Source organism: Sesamum indicum, linkage group LG6 (assembly GCF_026168435.1).
Source record: "Sesamum indicum cultivar Baizhima isolate 11 linkage group LG6, ASM2616843v1, whole genome shotgun sequence".
NCBI classification, from domain to species: Eukaryota; Viridiplantae; Streptophyta; class Magnoliopsida; order Lamiales; family Pedaliaceae; genus Sesamum; species Sesamum indicum.
This window is the reverse complement of record NC_142662.1, coordinates 24,331,781-24,354,408: the sequence shown is the minus strand read 5'-3', so window position 1 is coordinate 24,354,408 and position 22,628 is coordinate 24,331,781. Positions and strand designations below refer to the sequence as shown.

Below are 22,628 nucleotides of genomic sequence, written 5' to 3'. Positions count from 1 at the left end.
TCTAATATGAAGTCATTTGAAATTTTAAATACTTTTTTTAATTTAAATTCCTCCGTCAAAATATAGTCTTAGAGAAACTATTATTGATGTCCTAAAAACTGAATTAATCTAAAAAAAAAGCTCAGATAGCCTAATTTGAGAGTGCAGGATGCTCAGGTCCACAGGACTATTGTAGACTTAAGACCTCCTAACTAATATAAAAGCCTATTACAACTAGGCTCAAAAAGGCTACATAGATGGCCTCAGTGTCATCCACACCAAACCAAGTCGATTAGACGCCTCCAAGAGTTGATTAAACCTTGGGCAAATGCATGATTCCTCCATAATTCTTCAAACCCTAAGACATGGAGATTCTGGCTGCTCAAAGGACAATCAAGGCTCAAAAATCTCAACTGGAATCGTTGGAAACAAACAATTTTTTTCTTGCCCCTACATCAGTTATCAAGTTACCCAAACTTTTAACAAACTATATACAAGTCAAGTTGTCAAGAGCATTAGCAAAAGTTATGCGCCTTCAACTCAATTTAAGAACTCTCAAGGGGCCTCTACATAATTTCCCGAAAAGTGTAGCTTAATAATGCAATTCATCACGTTTCACATGCTCCGCGGAGCAGCCAATCAATCACCGGCCTTTCCTTGTAAAATATCTGTAAATTGAAAAAAGAAAAAAGGAAATAATACTCCTAGGTCAGTTCATTCAGCCGCAGCTATTATAAAAGTCACACAACAGCCACCACTATTGTCCCTCTTCCTCATTTCTCTCCGCACAATCTCCTCGTTCTTCTCTCCTCCATTCCATTTGCCTTACTCGAGTACAGAGGCGAGTCGAGCGCAGGTAAAGTCTCCTTTCTGGATTTTGAAGGTTTTCACCTTTTTTTTTAAAAAAAATATATTTTTGTCCTGTTTTTAGGATTTAGTTTTCTGAGGATCTAACATGATTATCGCTTTTGTATGATTGTGTGTCATGTTAATTTTCTCTATTTTTGATCGGTTACATCTGATTTGTTTCTATAAGTATATCTTGTTGTTTTATGCATTTCTAGTTTAGATCCGTAGGTGAAATATACAGAGAGCTCAAAATATCTGTAGGTTTAGAGAACTAGAGGTCTGTACTCGTATAGATCCATCTTTCTAGATCTGATTGCGTATTTTTTATTCGTAATTCATGTAGATCTGATTCTTGTATCTGCGTAGATTTATGGATAATTAGTTTGTGTAGGTTTATGTTTTTAGGCGCTCATCGGATCTTGTTGGTTGTGCTGTTTTTTTATTCGGTTTTGGATATATGCTTTCTGCAAGCTGTTAGTTTTATGATTTGTTTGTATTATACTATTGGTCTATATCTTTGTTATTTACGCCGATGTATGCACTTTTCTGATTGACAACGATCGATAGTATCTCTGCTGGATTTTTGTAGTTTGATTTTTCATCTTTTTTTTCACTGGTGGTTTCTTTATTTTGCTGGAACTATGGGATCTAGCTTGTCAAATTACTTGTACGTTTGAAAAACTTTTAGCTGTGTATTTGGTTAATTCTAGCCATTGTACAAAGACAGTCTTTCCCTGATGTTAAAACCAATTGGCCCTTGAGTTGGGACCATTCTAAAATGTCAATATAAAGCTCAGTTGTAGTCATTAGGTCTTACTGCTTGACTTAGTAACTTGGTAGGCAGGTCATATGTGCTTGATTGCAACATTTTGATTTTTCTGGTAGTTATGTTCACTTAATGCCATTAATATTAGTATGGTTATCTGTTTAAGCTACTGTGGTATTTTATACATCAACTGTCTTTTCTGCTCAATTTGATGCATTAGCACTGTTCATGAATCAAATTTGCGGCATTACATGCTGCATCCTACTTTGGATTTATTTAATGTCATTCTTGGGAGGGAAAATGGGTGTTTATACATTGTGTATGAGAATCATCACATTCTTGGATGTTTGGGGACATCATGGCCCACAATATTGGGTCATATGCTGTGGATGATCAAACTGTTTTTGATAGTTATTCTAGGTGAACACTTGTATTCAGCTGCATTTGCACGTTTTTGGGACACAAGAATTATGGGGTTCTTGTGTTCTAAATTTATTCCTGGATCTGTAAACAACTAAAATATCCTTGTTAACAACTGTTAGTCTTATGCTATTCCTTGTATGTTCAATTGACCATATGTTTTGCATACTGCAGGAGTTTTAGATAGCGTTAAGATGGCTGAGCAGCACCAGTACCCAAGTATTTCCCAGAAGGTAGCTAACCAGCTTCATCTGAGCTCCAGTCTCTCCCATGGTGTTGAAGCTCGCTATGGGGGCTTCCAGCAGCCTTCTGTGTTTCAGAGGCGGTTTGCTTATGGCAATTATACAAGCCCAGGATTGCAATACCCTATGACCTGTAGAGCCTCTCAGGATCTGTCGTTGATTTCTGCAAATGCTTCACCAGTGTTTGTTCAGGCTCCCCAAGAGAAAGGTCTCGCAAGCTTTGCAATTGACTTTCTCATGGGAGGAGTTTCAGCTGCTGTTTCAAAAACAGCTGCAGCTCCTATTGAGCGTGTAAAGCTCTTGATCCAAAACCAAGATGAAATGATTAAAGCTGGCAGGCTCTCTGAACCATACAAGGGAATTGGAGACTGTTTCAAGAGAACAATTCAGGAAGAAGGATTTGGATCATTGTGGAGAGGAAACACTGCAAATGTTATTCGTTACTTCCCAACTCAGGTTCCCCTAATCTCCAAATTCCACGATGCATGCATATTCATCACTTCCGTTTACTCTTATAGCATGCTTTACTAATGTTTAACTCATGTTCCACAGGCCTTGAACTTTGCATTCAAGGACTATTTCAAGAGACTCTTCAACTTCAAGAAAGACCGTGATGGCTACTGGAAATGGTTTGCTGGCAACCTTGCATCTGGTGGTGCTGCTGGTGCTTCCTCACTGCTCTTTGTTTACTCCTTGGATTATGCTCGTACTCGCCTTGCCAATGATGCCAAGGCTGCAAAGAAGGGAGGTGAGAGGCAATTCAATGGTTTAGTCGATGTCTACAGAAAGACTCTTAAATCTGATGGTATTGCTGGTCTCTACCGTGGATTCAACATCTCATGTGTTGGTATTATTGTGTACCGTGGTCTGTACTTCGGAATGTACGATTCTTTGAAGCCCGTTGTCCTTACCGGATCATTGCAGGTCAGTGTATCTTCCTTACTGTTGTCTGATTGCTACTTCTATAGTTTCCATGATAAATCTAAGCTGCTACTTGGATCATGTTAGTGAAATAACTTCCCAGGACCAGTAGAATTAGAATTGTGAGATTTCATTGTTTGGGAATTATAATTTTTATTCCCATTCTACAATTGCGGTCATTTTAGTTTTGGTTTGTGAATACCTATTTACCATCCATAGTCAAAATTTTCTAGAATCAACATAATGCTTATATATATATCTATCTTGCTGTTTGGTCCATGGTTTGCTTTATATTGTTATTTAGGAGTTCGTTCTTTATAACTGAGATTTGGCCTTTTATGATTACAGGATAGTTTCTTTGCTAGCTTTGCCCTCGGTTGGCTCATCACAAATGGTGCTGGTCTTGCCTCTTACCCAATTGACACCGTTCGTAGAAGAATGATGATGACATCAGGTGAAGCTGTGAAGTACAAGAGCTCTTTGGATGCATTTGCCCAAATTCTTAAGAACGAGGGTGCCAAATCCTTGTTCAAGGGTGCTGGTGCAAACATTCTTCGTGCCGTTGCTGGGGCTGGTGTGCTTGCTGGTTATGACAAGCTTCAGGTGCTTGTGTTCGGAAAGAAATATGGCTCTGGTGGTGCTTAAATATCACCACTTTGTTTTACCTTTAGGAATAGATGGCGATGAAAATCTTTTTGTTATTTAGTTTGAGAATTCATGCAAGGCAAAGTTTGCGGATTCAGAATAATTAAAACTTAGAGAGGGCTTCGTCCCAAACACTATGCCCCTTTAGCGGGCGCTTTCTTCCTGGAAACCTGTTGTTCAGGAACATGTTACTTAGTTTCACCGAGGAATTACGTCTTTGTTTTCTTGAGATTTTGTTTTTAAAAGCTATGGCTTTTGGATTTATGATGGTTTTGAAGCGTTACTTTAAATTTCCTTCTTGAAGGGTGAAATAGCTTTTTCCATGTTCATTGTCTGCTGCTAGTTTGACTTTACGCCCCGAATGAATTTAGTTGCTTATCAACTTCATATTGCAGTGTACAACAGGGTCTTCAATAACCGCAAAGGAAACCAAGATAAAATATCGTCAAAACTCCAGTGTAATAAAACTATGGATACAAAGAGACTAGAACTATGTTTTGATCTATATTTATAAGATTATTGAAGTGTTTTATTTTGATTTTAGAAAAATATTAGATAGTCGTAGAAATAATTGAAAAAATTTCAATGAAGCTTTGTGGATGAATAACGTAGAGCAGTTGAGAAAGTCCAACATCATAATGTGATCATTCTCTCACCGCTATCCTCACCATCGATATAATGATATGTACGAATGTAAATTATATAATAATAATTGTAATAAAAAATACACAAACACCATTCCAAATTTGTACTCTCATCAAACCCTTTCTCGGAAACACCCAAGATTTTGTCCATTTCAACCCCACGTACTCTCTATTGCCCCAAAGAAACAAACCCAAGAAAAGTTCCAATAGTGTCAGGAGTAAACATGAAAGCACGACATGAACTTATATAAGAGCATGCAAGAACTCGCAAACCATGACGACATTTCTCTTAAAGTGGCAATAGAATTCAAAACCTATTATTTCCTTTATCCCAAAATGGCAATAGAAGTCAAAAACTATGAAATAAGCTATATCGTTGCTTTAGCAAATGAAGTTGACTTGGTGGATGAGGCTAAATGAAATTTTGTATGAACCACACCCATAAGTGTAAGAGAGTAGTTTGAGTTGATTTAGAAATACATACATGGCACGAAGGTTTTTTGGTTAGGATGGTAAAAGCCCAAATCAAATGCTAGGGTAATTGGGGCCATCTACTAAGAGGGAGGGGAGATGAAGTGACCACTGCTAAAACTTGAGAAACAAAATCAACCCAAATAATCTGTCTTGATGGGAGAAGATGATGATCGCATTTAGAGCAGCATAATCACAATGAGCCATCTTCCAAGCACAATTCTTTTGAAGCATAAGTAATATGCCAACATGCAATATCTAAAGCTTGTACACTTGCTCCGCGGGGTCTTAAGCTCAAGGAACATAAGTTGAATCACACAACTAAAAGACTGAGGAAATAAACCCATGTCTGGCTATTTTTCTCATTCAATGAGTTCACTCAATTGCATAGCACTAATAGCCAAAACGAAATAACTGGACCTGGATATTGTGAACTCTCTCATCCAGCAACAGAAAAGGTGTGCAGACTTTGGCAGAGCTCTCTCCTAGAGTTGATTTAAAAAAGGCAGTAGCCAATAGCAAGATCTCATTCATTGAATGACGCCTAAATCAAAATCCAGCATGTGAAGGGAAAGTTTTGGTTTCTCTTAATTAATTCCTGGATTTCTTCCTGGACTTCGAAGAAGGCTTGGTTTGCTCTGTGCTTGCCTGAGAGGTTCCTTTAGAGTTGGTGGTTTGGTTTGATTTTGAGCTAACGTTGCTGGCAGCCTCTTTAACAACTGCACCCTGAGAACCCCTGATTTGAGCCGCTCTCTTATCCTTTCTCTTGGGCCTATAACTAGACCTCTCCCTCTTTGGCAGCCACCTTTCTGGATCTGGTGGAGGACCTGGATTTGCAGGGTCAAAGCCTTTTGGGTACTTTGGCTTTCTCTTCCTTTTTTTCTTTGTTTTCTCCTTATTCTTTGGTTCATATGCGTCTGGAATCCCTGCCGCAGGGGCATTCTCAGTGTTCTTTGCACCAGAAGTTTTCTCCAAGCTCTCCACATCGATTCCCTTCAAACCAGGAAATGGTTTCAATTGCTTCTCATAAGATTCAGCCTTCTGAATATCTGTATGAGCAGCAGTCTGAATAAGACCCACCAGAGCTTCAATGCTTCCATGGCTTTTGACAAGCTCCTCGTACAGGCGAGCAGCTTCATCCTTCTTTCCATGTCTGAGCTTAAATGAAGCAGCCTCTTGCATGATTACATCAAGTTTATTGTCTTCAGTCATGGCATTAGACCACCACTTTATTGCAGAATCAAGCACAGCATCAGCACCATCAATATCTCCCCCACGTTCTTTGAGTGACACAATGGTGGCAACAGTTGCAGGCTTATGTTGAATATCCTGTATTTTTAGCAGAGACTCAGCTGCTATTTGAGGATGGCCTGCAGCCGCAGCAATCTGTGACCTTGCAAGCAGTATGATCTTCGATTTGTCAGGAAACTTATTTGCGAACTGCCCTAGTATCTCCTCAGCTTTATTGGCTTTGTTCTCCCTTACATGAACTGCAGCTTGAAGAAGCACTGGCATTATACTATTTGGAAACATCCCTGGAAGTGCAGAAGCAAGTTCTCTGGCCTGCATTTGCTTTTCTTAATTAGCTAAATTGTCAATAGATGAAGAGAAACCTGGAAATCCAAGTAAACTGAAGTATATTCTCAATGCAAAAAAGTTAATACAATATGGAATTGCCCAAATTAAGGATAGTAAAAAAAAAAAAAGGAATTACCTGATCCAACTTATTAGAATGAAGTAGCAATAACATGCGGTTAACATATATTGCTTCTCTTTGCTTCTGAGAGAGCTTTAGGTCAAGGCCACGAGCAAGATGGAAGGTTAGAGGTCCTTCACCTTTCTCTATCAGCTTATCAAGTTTTCTCAAGCCATCAGACGCATCCTTCGGGCCCTTTAATGCGATAAGGTTGCTTATTGCCACTGCAAGTGACGACTCATCTGCCAGATTTTTCTTGATAATGCTGGAATACGATTCAAGAGCTTCTTGAGTGTTTTCTAGCACCTGAAGAAACCATAGCAGGCCTGATTGAACCACTGCCTCCAACAAAGTGGGCGAAACCCCAGAAATGCAAAATACAGTATTACAATCTCACCTGTTGAACATATGCTAGCTGAACAGCTAAAGGTGCCAATTCAATTTCTATCTCATCATCAGCTAAATTCTCTTCCATTAATGTTTCCTGGCCAATTCTGCAAAAGAATCAATGTTAGCTTCAAGCATTCAAAAGATATTCTCAATGGTCCAAAGATGTAATAATGAAAAGTATGTTTCTGAGGAATTCCGAACGTAATGCTAGAGTTAACAAGTCATAAGATTCTAATGTAAAGTATAATGCAAATACATAGGTCAGACATGGAGGAGGTTGACAGAATAATTTTCTTCTATTTTGTGCTTTACGAAAGTTGACCCATAAGCAAAGCATCACGGTTAGACTTTCACAAATGGTGTCCATATACTGCTTGCTGCTAAGCAGTAGTCTCTTCCAGCAAAGCATGGATCATATTCAGCCCAGACTTAAATGAGGCCATAAGAGTGCTTAGGAAAAATGCTTTACTTCAAATCTAAAATGACCAAGTATGATGGAGGCTAATTGATCTGGATAATCAATTGAGTTTCTTGAGTTGGATATTACCTTCGAGCTGACAGCAACATTTGCTCTGCATCTTTATACTTGTTTCTTTCTATCAACGAGCAGGCAACATTGTAAGCCAGTTCAAAACTGCTTGTTGGTTTAACTCTGAGAGAATCTATTGTCCCCTGGACTTCAGAAGCCCTCCCCGCAGAAACCAAGCCAGCAATAAAATTTATTTCTAAAGAATCTATCTTCAATTTCTGAAGCTTTTGATAGATATCAACACATGCATCCATCTTCCCTAGGCGAAATAAAATCTGTGATTCTAACAACATAGTTGCAGAGTTTCCTTGTTGCCCTTTCAAGGACTCCAAAGCTTCATCCAACTTATTTTGCCGATATAAGCAGTATGCCTATTCAGAAAAGGAAAAGACATAAATCAACATGGCATAGTACCCACTGTGCAGCTTACAGATGACCATACTCGCAGCTGAAATCATCTTAAACTTATGAAGATCCGAGTCAGCTAAACATGGCAAACATTCAACTCACCCAATTCAAACAAGAGATTCAATAGGGCTGCACCAATAATAGGGATGCTGAGAAAAAAGATAAAGAGAATTCCACCAAGTGCTAAACATTCAACTACACTGATCTGTGGAAAATCTAATTCTATCTCAAAATTTGACACATATATTGAACAGCAATATCTCTGATCTTAAGGAAAATAATTTTTCTTTTAATTAAATCAGAATACAAATTGGGTGACAAACTAAAAGAGCTCGAGACAGCTCTAACGATTATGCGAGGGAAAATAGCTTTATCCTTCACGCCATATAAGCCACATCTTATTCAAATGCTAACACCGTTCTCTCTCTCTCTCTCTCTAATTATGGGCGGGAAAATAGTATAATCCTTCGTCCCCACATAAACCAAATTTTCTTCAAAAGCTATCGTCATCCGCTCTCTCTCTGTCTCTAATTGTGCGCAACCGTGGATAAGCCAAATTTTCTTCAAATGCTAATGCCATTCTCAGTCTCTCTCTAGTTGTATGGGGGAAAACTACTATTACTTACAATCCACATAAGCCAAAATTTTCTTCAAATGCTAACAATATTGGCTCTCTCTTTAACTATCTATCTATAATTGTTTGCATGGGAAAATAGTATTATCCTTCAACCCACATAAGCCAAATTTTCTCTTTCCCTCCCTCCCTCCCCCTGTAAGTAAATTATCAAATAATGGCCCATATTATTATCATAATTCTCACTGGACTATATTTGGCACATTTTTTTACCTAGCTTCATGCAAGTGAAAAAGGAAAAAACAGTAACTTCCGTAATGAACTACTCTTGGAAGATCAAAATTCATGGTAAACCATGACATTTCTCAGACATAGAAATGCCAATGCAGGTAATTCAAGACATCAACTTTGCAGATAGTGTAGGACAAATAGAAATAAAACCCAGGTTATCAACAACTAAATCAGAATGTAATTGCCAGAAATAATTTATTAGATAAAGAAAACACTGGAAGCGCGAGGTAGCCAATCATTTTTCCGTATTGCTTATACCTCACTTATTACAGGAAGAAGAAGCTGAAAAGCACTAAAATTGGACAAAATTTATTGAACCAACATGTCAAAAGTACCTTGAAGAAACTGAAATCCATAGAAGATTTCTTCGAAAACTCTTGAATTGCAGATAAAGCATCATCAATGCTGTCATTTTTAATCAGAGCCACAAGTTTACACCTAATCGCGTCCTCATCTCCCGGCGCAATCGAAAGAACTAAAACCCCAAACACATAAAACATAAAATAAGTAACAAAATTCTAAACATTAGCATTTCAAGCGGATCTCAACTTCAAACCAGTTAAAAATTAATCATACATACCTTGATCTGAGACTTTAACAGCTAAGTCGAATTCGGACCGCTGGATATGGCGATTGAGGGATGTGAAAAGGTCTTCGATGGCCACCGCGGGGGCCGCGGGGGCCGCGGCGGCGGCAGCCGGCTTCGCTTTCTCTCTCGCCTTCGGAGCCATTTTTGAGCTTTAATTTCCGTGATTTCTCTACACACGCAGGCCGGATTATTCGGTGTGTGCATGTAAGAGAGAGAGACAGAGACGACAGAAATGACAGACATTACTGGATCGCCATCTGAAACAAAATTGGGCTTGGCCCATAATTTGGCCCAAATTCAATTAAGAGCCCAGGCCCGTCTTCGTACCAAGCATCTTCAAATAATAAATACTATATAGAACAGTCAATTTTCATTTAGGTTTTCTTGGTCAAAATAATTCTTATAAAATATAGTATATGTTTCTACACGTGCAATTTATCGTCACTCCCACCACATTCAATCTAATAGCTCAATAATCGAACAATTTGCCAATTAAACTATTTTTTAATTATTTGATTACTAATTCATTATATTTTTTTTTTATTTTTAATTGGAATTTCGTTGTGTGTCGCACCCTGATATTTGTAACTATCAAAAATTAAAAGAAAATGATTTATTTAATGAAGAGGAAACTCAGATTAGAATTAAAGGATAATTACACTCTTTTCTCCTAAAATTTGATGTAATTATATATAAATTTCATGTGGTTTGGAAAATTACATCTAGCACCCATGAGGTTTGCTTTTATATAATAAATAAATCCTCCATTGGTCAGAGTTCACTGAATTTATTTATATTCAATGCAAACATTTTTTTTCGGACAAAACTACCATTGTAATTGTGAAAATATACATTCTCAAATACATTAACGTATGAAAACGTATGATGGTAATTTTATTATTAAAAGGTTTATTTAACTTGCAATAAGTCAGTAATAAGTCAATTTAGATTAACTATATCTTTTTTCTTTTTTTTTGTTAATATCAATAAATTTAGTAAATTGTGACTAACGAATGGACTTATTTATTAGACGGAAGCATACCTCAGGAGTGTTAGATGTAATTTTTTAAAACAACAGAGAATCTATGTATAATCACACTAAATCTTAGAAAAGAAGAGTATAATTATCCTTAGAATTAAGGTCTTTTTTGCACAGAAAAAGATGTGATGTTATTTCAACCAATGAGGTATAAGCAATTGTGAGAATCTTTGCCATGGGGCATGGGTTTTGTAGCATTCCGGGTTGGCCCATTCCAATTGGGCTTGGGAGTATATGGATCCTCCACTCAATTTGATTTCTCAAACCCATTTTACTTTGATCCACTCACTCAAACTCCATAAACCTACTCATAATCTGTTTGCAACCGTATAAAATAGGAATTTATCAATTTATTGTAAAGTGGATTTTAATCAATAATTATAAACAATTCTTATTAAATTTCACAAGTTATTGATAAAATTAATTAAAAAACTATCAATACTTCGTGATGCTGATGAAATTATATAATCCTTAAATGGAGGTCAGAAACTTTCAACTTTGCACTTGCTATATTTTTTCTTTTAGTAAAAAAAATTGAACCGGAATGGATGAAAATATTTAAAAATCTATAAAAAAAAATATCCGCCTAGTCTATAAAAAAAATTCAACTTTTTTACAAAAAAATAAGATTATAATTTATAATTCATAAGAGCATTTTGATCAATTTACTATAAAAATGGATGGAACTTAACGAATACTAATGGATAAAGCTAGTTGTTTGACAACTGTTAAAATTAAGGGCATTGATAAGTTTTTAAAATAATGATATAATATTTATAATTATGTCAAATCTCATAAAAGTTTTTCACAGGAGTTTCAAATAGAATTGGCCCAATTTTTGAAAAAGAAAAAAGGAAAAAGAAACGAAATATTAGTGGGATAGTGAGGAATAAAATCTAGGAAACAGAACATGGGGTTTTTAAGGTTGGGCGGAAGAATATAATTATAAGCTGGATTCCATTAATCAAAGGCTCAATAATCAAGTCATTACAAACTAATACAAACAAAACCCTCCTCTAATTGTAATTATTACATCCTTAAACCACATGCTTCTTGCAAATTAATTATTAACCTAATATGCAAATATAATTGAAAAAGTTTTCAATATTATAATATTACTACGTAATAATAATTGCAGCAAAAAGGAACTCTGGAATTTGTAAATAAATGACAAAAAGCAATTTCTGTATACTACTAAGTATAACATCCTTTAAAAATTTTAAATTATTAAAAAAATATTTTTTTAAGGGATGTCTGCAAATATTTAAAATAAGCACTTATCAATTTATTATTAAAAATAATAATTTTTATTTTGCAGCTTTTACTTTAAACTGCTTACATTAAGTTAGTTTAAGTATAAAATTATAGCAACTCCCGACCAACTTCTACATTTTATTGATAAATTTGTAAGTATTAAGTTGTTTTTTCAGATGACCAAACTTCAACTTTCTTTCAATTTATATAATATTTACTACGACTTAACTTATAATTTTTTTTGTATTTATTTCCGTTACAAAAGCAGAAGCTATTGCAAACACTCTTTTAATATTTCTAACATGTACTCGCCCACATGCAAGGAGTTTTCTTTTTTATCAAACATTGCACATTAAATTCTTCTCTCTCTCTTTTTTTTTTTTTCTAATAAATGAATGACAACGATATTCAAATTTAAGACACTTTGTTTAGCTTCTAATACCATATTAAACGATTACCGCGACTAAAAATTTAAATTTTAATAAGGATAATTATTTATATTTAATACCTCTAACGTATAGGTTAATTACATTTAAACTCCCTCTAAAAATACAAAATTACACTTTTTAAAAAAAATAAAATTACGCTTACACCCCTTTATTAAATTTATTATTTACATATGACACCCTTCTGTTAGAATTTGGACGAAAATTGATCACGTTAGCAAAACAATTACATAAATATCCAATTTTACTCCTTATATAACACTCCCATATAATAATTTTGAAATAATATGAAAAAAATGTAATGACGTTAACCTTACTCCATGTATATATATTCCATTTATATCTTTATAAGTACAAAAATATGCATGGTAATATCAAATGATGGAAAAAATTAAAAATTTATGCAATATTTTTTGGTAACATATTAATATTTTCCGTCAAAACCATAACAAAAATAGATCACATGTTAACAGAAAATTTTCAGAGGAGGTGTAAGTGTGATTTTCGAACATTTTTAAAGAAAAGTATAATTTTATATTTTTAAAAGGTATCTATATGTAATTAACCCTTACTATTAACTGTAAATGATGAGTTCGCTTGCTACAGTGCCAATTTAGGTCCAACGCTTCTTAGTTTTGAGGCCTCATTTCATTCTGATAAGGGTAATGAGTGCACCGAAAAATCGGAACAAGTTGCTCCCTCGCCTCGCAGTCGCAGCAGCGGCATCCGTCTTTTAAGTTATTGGTTGTCATTTTCTAAGATTTTGGGTCCGCACCCTCATGGAACAACGTCACATATGCATTCTTTATCATTTGTTATGTGGTCGTTTTGGTAGTTTGGATTCTTGTAGCGATGTCCGTCCACTATAATATTTTTTTTGAATTTATATATATAGTTTTTTTTAATATATATATATATATATATATACATATAGTGTGTGTGTCTCATATATTTATGTATATGCTTTATGTATGGGTGGGGTCAGATAATGCATAGATGATGGCTTGTAACATTAACTTTGTCATGTGTACCGACAAGGGAATGTCGTATGAATCCTTACATTGCACGCCACCTCTTTGTTCTCTTCTTCCACATGAAATTTTTAATATGTGGGATTTTAAAAATAATTTAAACAGGAATAATTATTAATTAAATGATATAATTTACTTTTACCGTCCCCTATGTTTTGATAAATAATACATCGATTATCAGCGTTACCAAATTGGCAACTAACACGAAGTTCCTCTGGGTTTCCTACCATGCCGATAGATTTGGTTATCTACCATCACAATTCCGGCCCTATCTGATTTGGGTGCTCGATATAACTAAGATACAATTATATTTACACTTCTGATTTAATTTATATAAATTGTTGTTGTATTTAAAAAAAATTATACATACATTTTTTAAAAATATCGATATCATATTTTTTTTTTATTTCTATGAATGATTTATATAATTACGCAAATGATATGGTGATTTTTATAATTACATAAAAGATAAGAATTATTTGTGTAAAGGAAAAAATGCAAGCAACTCCTTGTGATATTTCAAATTACCCTCCTGTGAAAAAATAAAAGAAAGCAATTTTTCTTCCTGTATTTTTTAAAATAAAGCAGTTTACATCTTTAGATAGAGAGGTAAATTGTTTTATCTTGAAAAACATAGGCGGTAAATTGCTATTATTTTTTTAATATGGAGGTAATTTGCTCATTTGCAATATCGCGGAGCGGTAAATTGCATTAAATCCTTTGAGTAAATAAACTTTAGATTTGGGAATGTAAATGTAACTATTCCTACAATTGATTAAGTCCGATTTAATTTATAGGGCACTTGGACGAGTTTGAAAGTTTTTCTTCAAAACATATTATAAGATGTTTCAGAGTTTATAAGACTTTCAAAAGTATTTGATGACCTTTTCAAATCAGATTATAAAATTAAGAAAAAAGATATTACGAGATTATAAACTATTTTAAACAGAGTGAGAGTTGTTAACTTATTTTAAAAATTTTGACCTACTCTCCTTGCTTTAATCAAATTTTATCTATTAAATTATCATTGCTAACGTATCCAAATACTTTTAAAATTTATTTTTAAAAAAATTAAAATCTTATATACTCTAAAAACATCTTATAAAATATACAAACATATAAATTATTTTAACAAACTTAGTCAACCTCCCTCTTAACGGAAATTGACATCGTATCGCAAAAAAGTGTGCTAAGATCTTAATATAAAATGATTATCCTCTTTAACAGTTTAAATTTCTATATTAACGAACATTTAATATGGTTTCACAGTCGACCAAACAATATGTCATAGATTCGGATCTCATTCTCTCCATTTATAGAAGGAAGGTTTCATGTACAAAGTTTGCACATAAGTGTTGAAATATTAATATTAAATGATTCTCGTCTCTAATAATTTAAACTTTAGACAAAATGATTATTTTACAAAATCCAATAATTTAAATCTTTCATTACAATTTAACTTTGTTGTGAGTCTCTATTTCTCTAGAGAAGAATCCGGTAAAGAGTGTGCCTTTGACTCCCTTCCACGTCCAAAGTTCCTTTCCTCGGTCACATTTGGGTAGAGAGTTGGCCAACCCTCTCCTTTACACGTTATTAATTAATTAATTAATATTGTTATTATCATAAAACTTACTATCAAAATAAATAGGTATATATTATATTTATATTTTTTTAATTTATAGTTTATTTACACAAATCACTCATATCTTTTGCATAACTGTAAAAAGTATTTCTGATAGCGAAAAAAACATGTGTAATTGAATAATAATGTTAACATTTTTTGGGGATATATGGGTAATGTATCTAGTGGTTAAAGTTGAGACTGAAGTCACATGAATAAATTTGAGGTTATGAGTTCAAGTCCCACAAGATATTTGGGTATGTATCTCATTTTATATAAATTATTATAATTTGTTAAAATAAATTTTATTATTAAAAAAGAATGACATATTGCAAGATTATTTAGAGATTGATATATATTTATTTATAAATAAAAGTATTTGAAATTGAAATCCGGGACTTCACTCCATTTCCTTTACACTGTACAAAAGAAGTAAAGTACAAGAAACCTGCCTATCTCTTTCGCCTTCGCCCTTTTAACCCCAAAATAATGGGGAGGGGCCCATAAGCCTGATCAGAGGGGGCCCACACACGTCAAAATCTGAAAGTGGGGAAAAACCGATTATTCCGGTGGCCGGTCAAAAGATCTTTACTTACTGAGAGCGCCCTTCCCCCCCTGCCTCAATGCCACGTCAGCTTCTCTACAGTTCAGTTAAGTTAACTACTGTTCTCTCTTGTTTTTCCTGTTGGGGTTCACCTAAGTTGGGAATTCTGGCCACCAACCAAGGGTGGACGTACTTACTACCTCATTGCACCGCGCCGCACCCAATTCCCGGTTTCTGTTTTGTTACGGTGTGCGCAACCGCGTCCGATTCTCGCCGGTTCTCTAACAAGGTTCGCGTGTCTGCTCAATACAGAGACAACTCACGCGCGCCATGTGACACAATTAACAACTGCTCCTTTTCCCCCCTTTCTTTTCGCTTTTTCTTTTTCCTTTTTTTCCCCCTCTTGTCCTATTTTTTTTTAAATACTTACTATTAATTTAATATATTAATAATTCCAAAAATAATTATTCTCCTCTTAACTAATATCACATTTGTAATGATTAAATGTAATTATCATTTTTCTTTAATTCCATCCTCGAATCTGACCATTTGATCGGCTGAAATAAATACTATTTTTTAAAAATAATATGTGAAGTGAAGGTTGATTGTAATATTTTGATAATCATGAAGAGGTAAGAAGATTGTGTTTGTGCATTTCATGACCAAATGTAATTTGAGATAGCATGATTTAGAGAGTTTGGACGATTTTCTATAATTTTTTTTGAAATATTTTATAAATAATTTGCAAATTTATAAAATATTATTTAATACTTTTTTTGAAAACAAACTTACAGAATTCAAAAAATAAAATATTAAAAAGAAGCTCCTTTAAAAAAAAATGACTTGTTAGTTTATCTTTAAAAATTCTATCCAATTAATGTTATTTATATTGGTTATAAGATTATTTTTATTAAACAACGAGTTTCACAATTTTATTTTATTTAAAATAAAGTATACATTATTTTATAATTTCATTAGTTAAATAATTTAGTCGAATATTCTATTAATAAATAGTCCAGATATGTTAAAATATATGATAAAGTACACTGATGTTTATTGAAATTAGATTAAAAAAACATATATACTTTCTATTTTTTTTTGTAAAACTACAGCTACATTTATGAAGGGTGTTAGTATAAATATATAATTATTTTTTTATAAAATTACAGCTACACTCTATGAAGGGTGTTAGTATAATATTTTTTAGAAAGTGTTCGTATAAGCTTTACCTTATAATATTCAGTCTAGTTGTAATTACAGATACACCATCCGAAGGGTGTTAGCGTAATATGACTCGGGGAGTATTTTTATAAAATTTTGTCGCTGAAAAGAAAATGTAGTTATAATGATTAGGACAATTTTAATGATGTACTTATAATTTTATAAATGACACATCATATTTTCATAATTGATCAAAAAATATAACTATAACAGCTCGTTGCGGTCGGATCTTAATCAATTAATTAAAAATAAAGATAATTTAATTAATAAAAAAGATTAAAAAATTTAAGTATACATGTTCTACAAAAATAACACATTCACACTCCCATTTACTAATTCCAGGTACTTTCTTATATTGCCAGACCCAGAGCCATTCAATTTACCGGCATTTGTCCTTTACGCAACGCGACTTGTACCCTGTGGTTCCCCTTGAGCATTTATCACTATCACAATCCTTGTAGTGCGGATGCATAAAGAGCAAGAGACAAAAGGTGAACACATTGCACTCTCGTTTTCATGCGCTCTTTACACACTTAGAGAGAGAGGGAGGGAGAGAGAGAGAGGGGGGGTGGGGGTGTCTTTGATCAGCAGAAGACCTGCGTTCGAAAAAGCGATCAATGTCGGTTCTTTAATCCCTTCATTTTATTCCAAGAATCTATTCCTCTGTCGAATTAATTGCTCGATTGTCTAGTTTTGTTATCCGTTTGTGGATTGCTGGATTGATTAACACAAAATCAGTATAATTACCCTGAATTTGTCCCGCTAGAGATTGATGTGCGTGTTTTGGCGTGGTGTTGGTTGTGATATCCTTTTTCCTTTGCGTTAAATTTTCTCGCGATCCGTTTAATTTTAGAGAAATTGCATGTGATTTTTCTAACTTCGTATTTTCTCTATTTGCTTTGCTCACGTTGTATTTACAGTTCGAGTGAAATGTGAATATTGGTATTTTTCATTTCCTCTTGATTGATGGAGTAAATGTCTCTTCGTTTTAGTGTTTTAAAGATTTTTCCTCGTTCATTATTTTTAAAAATTTTATTTTCCTTGTGTGCATGACTAATTCAGGGTGAGTGCTTCATATGAACTCTTTATGTGGAACTGCATTTTCCTTCCTATTCCTAAATATGGGAATAATTGTACTATTGTAATTACTGTTTTTATTTGTAATATAAGTATGTTTTTTGATGTCAAATTTTTCGTATTGCAGGTGAACAGGGAGTGTTGGATTTAAGGAATTTGGATCTATCGAAGTTTTGAGTTTTAAATTGTTTTTGCCCTCGAGAAAGTTTTGCCAAGTTACTGGTGAGTGGGCATACTTTCTTTATTGGAACTCTTGATGCAACACCCTTCTAATATGTGTTAACTTTGATCTGTGTTTTTTATGGTGTATCAGGAAAGTTCTTAGAAAATGAGCTGGAATCCACCAATGGAAGTTCACTACCAAAACCATTCCATGCCTTATAATTCAATAGGAAGCTTTGTGGATTTCTTTGGAGGTCTTACTTACGACCACGTGAATTACATTTTTGCGGATGTGAATTATGTTCAGGTATTTGTCAAAAGATTTTGATTGGCTTCCTTGATAAAATATGTCTAGTTAAGATTTCAGTTCCTCATTGGTTTTACTTATAAAGGAGTACAGATATTGCAAATTTTGGACGACAGGATATATTCAGCTTTCACCCATCTAGCTTAGGATGGGCTTGGCTTGCTTGATGTTTGTTGAAGATGTATTGGAAGTGGGAAAGGGCCAAGCTAATATTGACCATGGGCTTGGGAAATGTCTTAACTTTGCTTGACCTATCTGATTGACCTTTAGAGTAATTTATGAAGCTCTCCAGAGTCAACTCTCAGCTTCTTCCAACAAAAGTTCACTCAAGATTAGCGAGCAGTAGCAAACTTTTAGCTTTCTAGACTTGTTTATGCTTAGCTTGGCCAGTTGAGTGACGTACAAAACTGTTTCAAATATACTCGTCATAGATATGCAGATGATGTAAATGGGCGCTTTCTAGCCTTTGCTTAAGTAAGAATAACTTAACATTCCATCAAATCTTCTATTAAGTTGGTATTAGAAATTTGAAATATTTTCTGTAAAGAAACTTGTGTATGGTAGATTCAGAGAAGAATGGGTGTGATGGGTTTCAATTATGTGCAGGAGAATGCTTACAATGCTTACCCAGCAACGAATACTAGTTTACACAAATTTGCTGTTTCTGAACCTGGAAGCTTCTCATACTATGAATATGGAAATGGCTACGTAGTCCATGATCACATTCCAGAGACTGATGAGTACAGTAGCCATACAGAAAATGCCTCAGGTTTGGTTGATGACCAGGCTACTGTTTCGCATGTACATCAGGAAGGAAATTCGAGCTCCGGTTCACATGCTCGTCCTATAGAGTGTAAGATCTGATATTTATCTCTGTTTTGCTCCCTTACAGCTGTTCCCTCATAAAAGGAAATTATTCTTTTTTGGTTAATAAATCTGCTTATAGGTTGCAGCGTTTAGTTTTGTCATCATTTGTATATCCTTCTTTTTAGAATGTTGCACGTAAAGTTCCATTGATAGTACTACCAGGTAGATCTTTTTGGTTGGTTCTATACATATATGTCTATGCTATTACGTGTAATAGATGAGAACTAATTTGTGTAGCAAAATATGACTCTACAGCCTGTTTGGAAGGTTTTGATTGCAGTAGAATATTTTTTGTGTTAGCCTATATCATACGTAGAAAATTATGGTTGGTTCATCCAGTGTGCTGATCATGTGTAATAGCTGCTCCCATATGTACTGATTTTATTTGTTTCTTTATCTTATATTGTCCTCACATGATCCGATCTGCAGCTAACTTACATTTAACATGCATTGACTTATCATCTTTATAATCATTGTTCTGTGTGGTTACAGGTCCTCGGGATCATCAGGATGCTCGTGATAATGAGGTATTATCATTTCCCCTTCATTGTCATCTTGGCAGTGCTTTCCAGCTTTATGGCATTTCATCACAGCTGAATATAGGATCAAAGGTAATTAAGTTTTATTTTACCTATCTTTGTGTTGATGCAGGTTGTTTGGCAGGACAACATTGATCCTGACAACATGACATATGAGGTTTGACATTTCATTCATTTATCATCATTTATATCTTTTAGCTACCCAGAAATAGTAACCAAAATATTATAGGACCCCAGATCTTAAACACAAGTCCACTGGTTGAACATTACTAATTTAAATCCAGGTGGAGTAATAAGTCTTAGCTGGATAGATTAGATAAATGCTCTTAAATACAGGTCTACTGGTGGAACATTACTAATCTAAATCCAGGAGCTATTTGGATTAATGATGCTCTCCAAGTACTAGCATTCGACTTATATTCACTGAAAACGAGAGAAAAGTGGAGGTGAGGGGTGATGGAGGCTGCTTAGGTGGTGGCATAAGGGGGCTGGCAAGGCAGGATAGGACTGCAGAAGCTTGAGCCAATAAAATGGCCCGGGATGGTTGCAGAATGTCTAATAGATCAAGACCGGGGGGGGGGGGGTGGCGCTAGGGTTAGGCAACAGATGGTGGTATAGATGTGCAGAAGCAGTATTAGTCGGCTACATCAATAAGTTTTGTGAGCCTATTCATAATTTTGTTTACTTTTTTCTTAGAGTTCAGGTTTTGGTCATAATGCTGGATTGACTTTTCCCACCTAAAACCAATTTCTAGAAGATTCTTAAACCTCCGAGAAAACCCATAAAAATATCGATATGAGTGCATGGGATCTGAATTATTTTTTAATGGATGCACCTATCTTATCATTTGTTTGTCGTCCTTAAGTGTTAGTTTTTCACAGTTGAATATACTTACTATTTCAGTGCATCAAATTCCTTCAAGTTTTCTTGGTTCAGTGGCTTTCTGTGATATTTTATTATGCGTTCATTGATCTGATAGGCCATCATACTTGCTATCCGTCTAGATAAGGATGGAATGAGGTTGTTTTTTGTCCAATTAATAAATTATCCTGATATGGCTAGTTTGAAGTCTGTTCTGTATTTTTCCGTGTGATTGCTTCGAAATAATATATGCATTTACTTGTCTTGATAATATTAATTACTGATCAGGTTGTGGAAATGCTGATATATATGCAATAAAGCATGGTTTATGAGTAGTATAATGTGTTTTAGGACATGTATGAACTTATTTCAAATCCTTTTCCAGGAGTTACTTGAGCTAGGTGAGGCGGTTGGTACCCAAAGCAGGGGTCTCTCTCAAGATCAAATTGCATTGCTTCCAACATCGAAGTTCAAGTGGGGCTTATTCTCTAGAAAGAAGTTCAGAGGTGAAAGGTAAGATCAAAGGTTCTCATGTTCAGCATGGTATTATGGGTGACAATCAATGTCTTTCTGGTTCAGCCATTATTTATTTTCAAGTCTCGTCATTATTTCACCTTTCCTCGATGGTTGATTAATTTTTTGTTGGACATGGAAAGCAAGAGATGCTTTTCTCCTGATACGCAGCTTGACTCATCAGGTTTTTGTAATGTGTTAAGCACAAGATTAGATGTCAGACATTTCTTACTTTTCAGGAAGCAAAGGATATCATCTGTCTGCATGACGTTGCATGTTACAATTGAGCAGAGTTATGAAATTAATGCTGGATGTTAACCTTTGGGTTCTGTGACCTATGTGTTGGCACTGCTTTTGTTCTTAGGAAGTTGGCTTTTCTGTTTTAGATATACAGAGGGTGGTACAGGTGTGGAGTGGGGGGTAAGGAGATGGGGTATAGCATATATTCTTGATGTTATAGAATAACCCCCAGTGCCTGCCTTTGCTGTGGGCCAACCGCTGTGGACTGATTGCTTCCTCTGCATTCATGGTTTAATTTTTGTATAAAAACTGGAGAAGGTTACCTGTCATTTGATATGCATAACATTTGTGGCGAGAATTTTGGTATTTTCTTTATTTCATTTGGCTTCTATATGTTTGGGGTCTTTTTTGTACTTCTCAGATTGAACTTCGATTTCTCAGTAATTAACTGGATCTTCTCTTTTTGGGTTTAAAAGGTGCGTAATTTGCCAGATGGAGTATAAAAGAGGTGATAGGCGCATGACTCTTCCATGCAAACATGTCTACCATACCGGTTGTGGAAGCAGATGGCTTAGTATCAATAAAGTAAGTCGCTTGGCTTCCTTTCTCTCTTAGTAGGTGCCCAATCATATTTGTCGCTTACAACCATTGATACAACAGGCTTGCCCGATTTGTTACAAGGAGGTCATTGTCAATGTTCCAAAGCAGTGAAAGATACTCCTCCCCACGAATGATGGTGGCCTTACAAAAAGAAAAGCATAGGATGGTGGCTTCATTTTTTCCATTTTTGTTCAAGGTTATAGTGTTTTACCACAATTTCTGCTTTTGTTTTCGGTACCTAAGTGTCCTTTCTTTCATTCGATTTATGTTAATTAGGAGATTTACGTTGGTCGTAAATAAGATTGATGATGTCACTTTGGTGGGAGTATACTTCAATTTCATATGGCATTTATATTTGAAAATGCTTCAACAATTTCTTTATTTGCTCTGTGTTTTGATTTGCATGGCATCCATGGTACATAGGTGGGTGATTTGACAAGGAATTAGTCCCACCCCCTTTCCCTCCCTTCTTTCGGTGTGAGATTGACAAAAAGAGCAGGACCAAAAATGAACCATCTTTAAATTGCTGCGTTTCCGATGCCATTTTTACACAATATTTCTCTTTAGTTACTACTTGCTGAATGTACTTCAAACTTCAAAGCAGCAATTTTGAGGCTATTCTTCTTATAATTGGCTGTATCGTCCTATCGACTGTATTGTGCGTGTGTTACATATGATAAGTCATATCTTATTTTGTGTTACAAATGATAAGTCACGTCTTATTTTTAGCCTGTTGCTATTTGCCCTAAAAAGCTTGTGAATGGTCTCGCATCATTTTTCCATTTGCCACTTTCGATTGCCTCACTTTCTCTCTCTGGAATGTATGCATCATGTTCCTGCATTATGTTGTCAAAGTACAAAACGCGACCAGAACAGAATTGCACAATCGACT

At 34.8% G+C, this 22,628-nt stretch overlaps 3 protein-coding genes across 5 annotated transcripts; 2 read left to right on the top strand and 1 right to left on the bottom strand.

The window, feature by feature from the left end:
• The first annotated feature begins 675 nt into the window (after nucleotides 1–675).
• LOC105163567 (ADP/ATP translocase, mitochondrial) lies at nucleotides 676–4,086 on the top strand. Its single transcript, XM_011081973.3, has 4 exons — nucleotides 676–835; nucleotides 2,189–2,712; nucleotides 2,809–3,180; nucleotides 3,526–4,086. Exons 2-4 carry the CDS (start codon nucleotides 2,209–2,211, stop codon nucleotides 3,820–3,822), a joined length of 1,173 nt encoding a protein of 390 aa, XP_011080275.1. The 5' UTR covers nucleotides 676–835; nucleotides 2,189–2,208; the 3' UTR covers nucleotides 3,823–4,086.
• Nucleotides 4,087–5,143: 1,057 nt separating this feature from the next.
• On the bottom strand, nucleotides 5,144–9,631 carry LOC105163568 (uncharacterized). The gene is made up of 6 exons (XM_011081974.3): nucleotides 9,406–9,631; nucleotides 9,161–9,300; nucleotides 7,571–7,923; nucleotides 7,031–7,127; nucleotides 6,652–6,939; nucleotides 5,144–6,500 (listed from the first exon to the last, which is right to left on the bottom strand). The coding sequence occupies exons 1-6, from the start codon at nucleotides 9,554–9,556 to the stop codon at nucleotides 5,529–5,531; spliced, it is 2,001 nt and encodes a 666-aa protein (XP_011080276.2). The 5' UTR covers nucleotides 9,557–9,631; the 3' UTR covers nucleotides 5,144–5,528.
• A 7,394-nt stretch (nucleotides 9,632–17,025) lies between these two features.
• LOC105163569 (E3 ubiquitin-protein ligase BIG BROTHER) lies at nucleotides 17,026–22,117 on the top strand. 3 transcript variants are annotated; one of them, XM_011081978.3, is made up of 9 exons: nucleotides 17,026–17,061; nucleotides 17,775–17,869; nucleotides 17,961–18,116; nucleotides 18,723–18,969; nucleotides 19,476–19,510; nucleotides 19,635–19,679; nucleotides 20,769–20,896; nucleotides 21,613–21,721; nucleotides 21,797–22,117. In XM_011081978.3, the coding sequence occupies exons 3-9, from the start codon at nucleotides 17,976–17,978 to the stop codon at nucleotides 21,845–21,847; spliced, it is 756 nt and encodes a 251-aa protein (XP_011080280.1). In that variant the 5' UTR covers nucleotides 17,026–17,061; nucleotides 17,775–17,869; nucleotides 17,961–17,975; the 3' UTR covers nucleotides 21,848–22,117. The 3 variants fall into 3 exon arrangements, with proteins under 3 accessions (XP_011080280.1, XP_011080278.1, XP_011080279.1); XM_011081976.3 differs by having other exon boundaries at nucleotides 17,054–17,189; XM_011081977.3 differs by lacking the exon at nucleotides 17,026–17,061 and adding an exon at nucleotides 17,234–17,344.
• The last annotated feature ends 511 nt before the right edge of the window (nucleotides 22,118–22,628 follow it).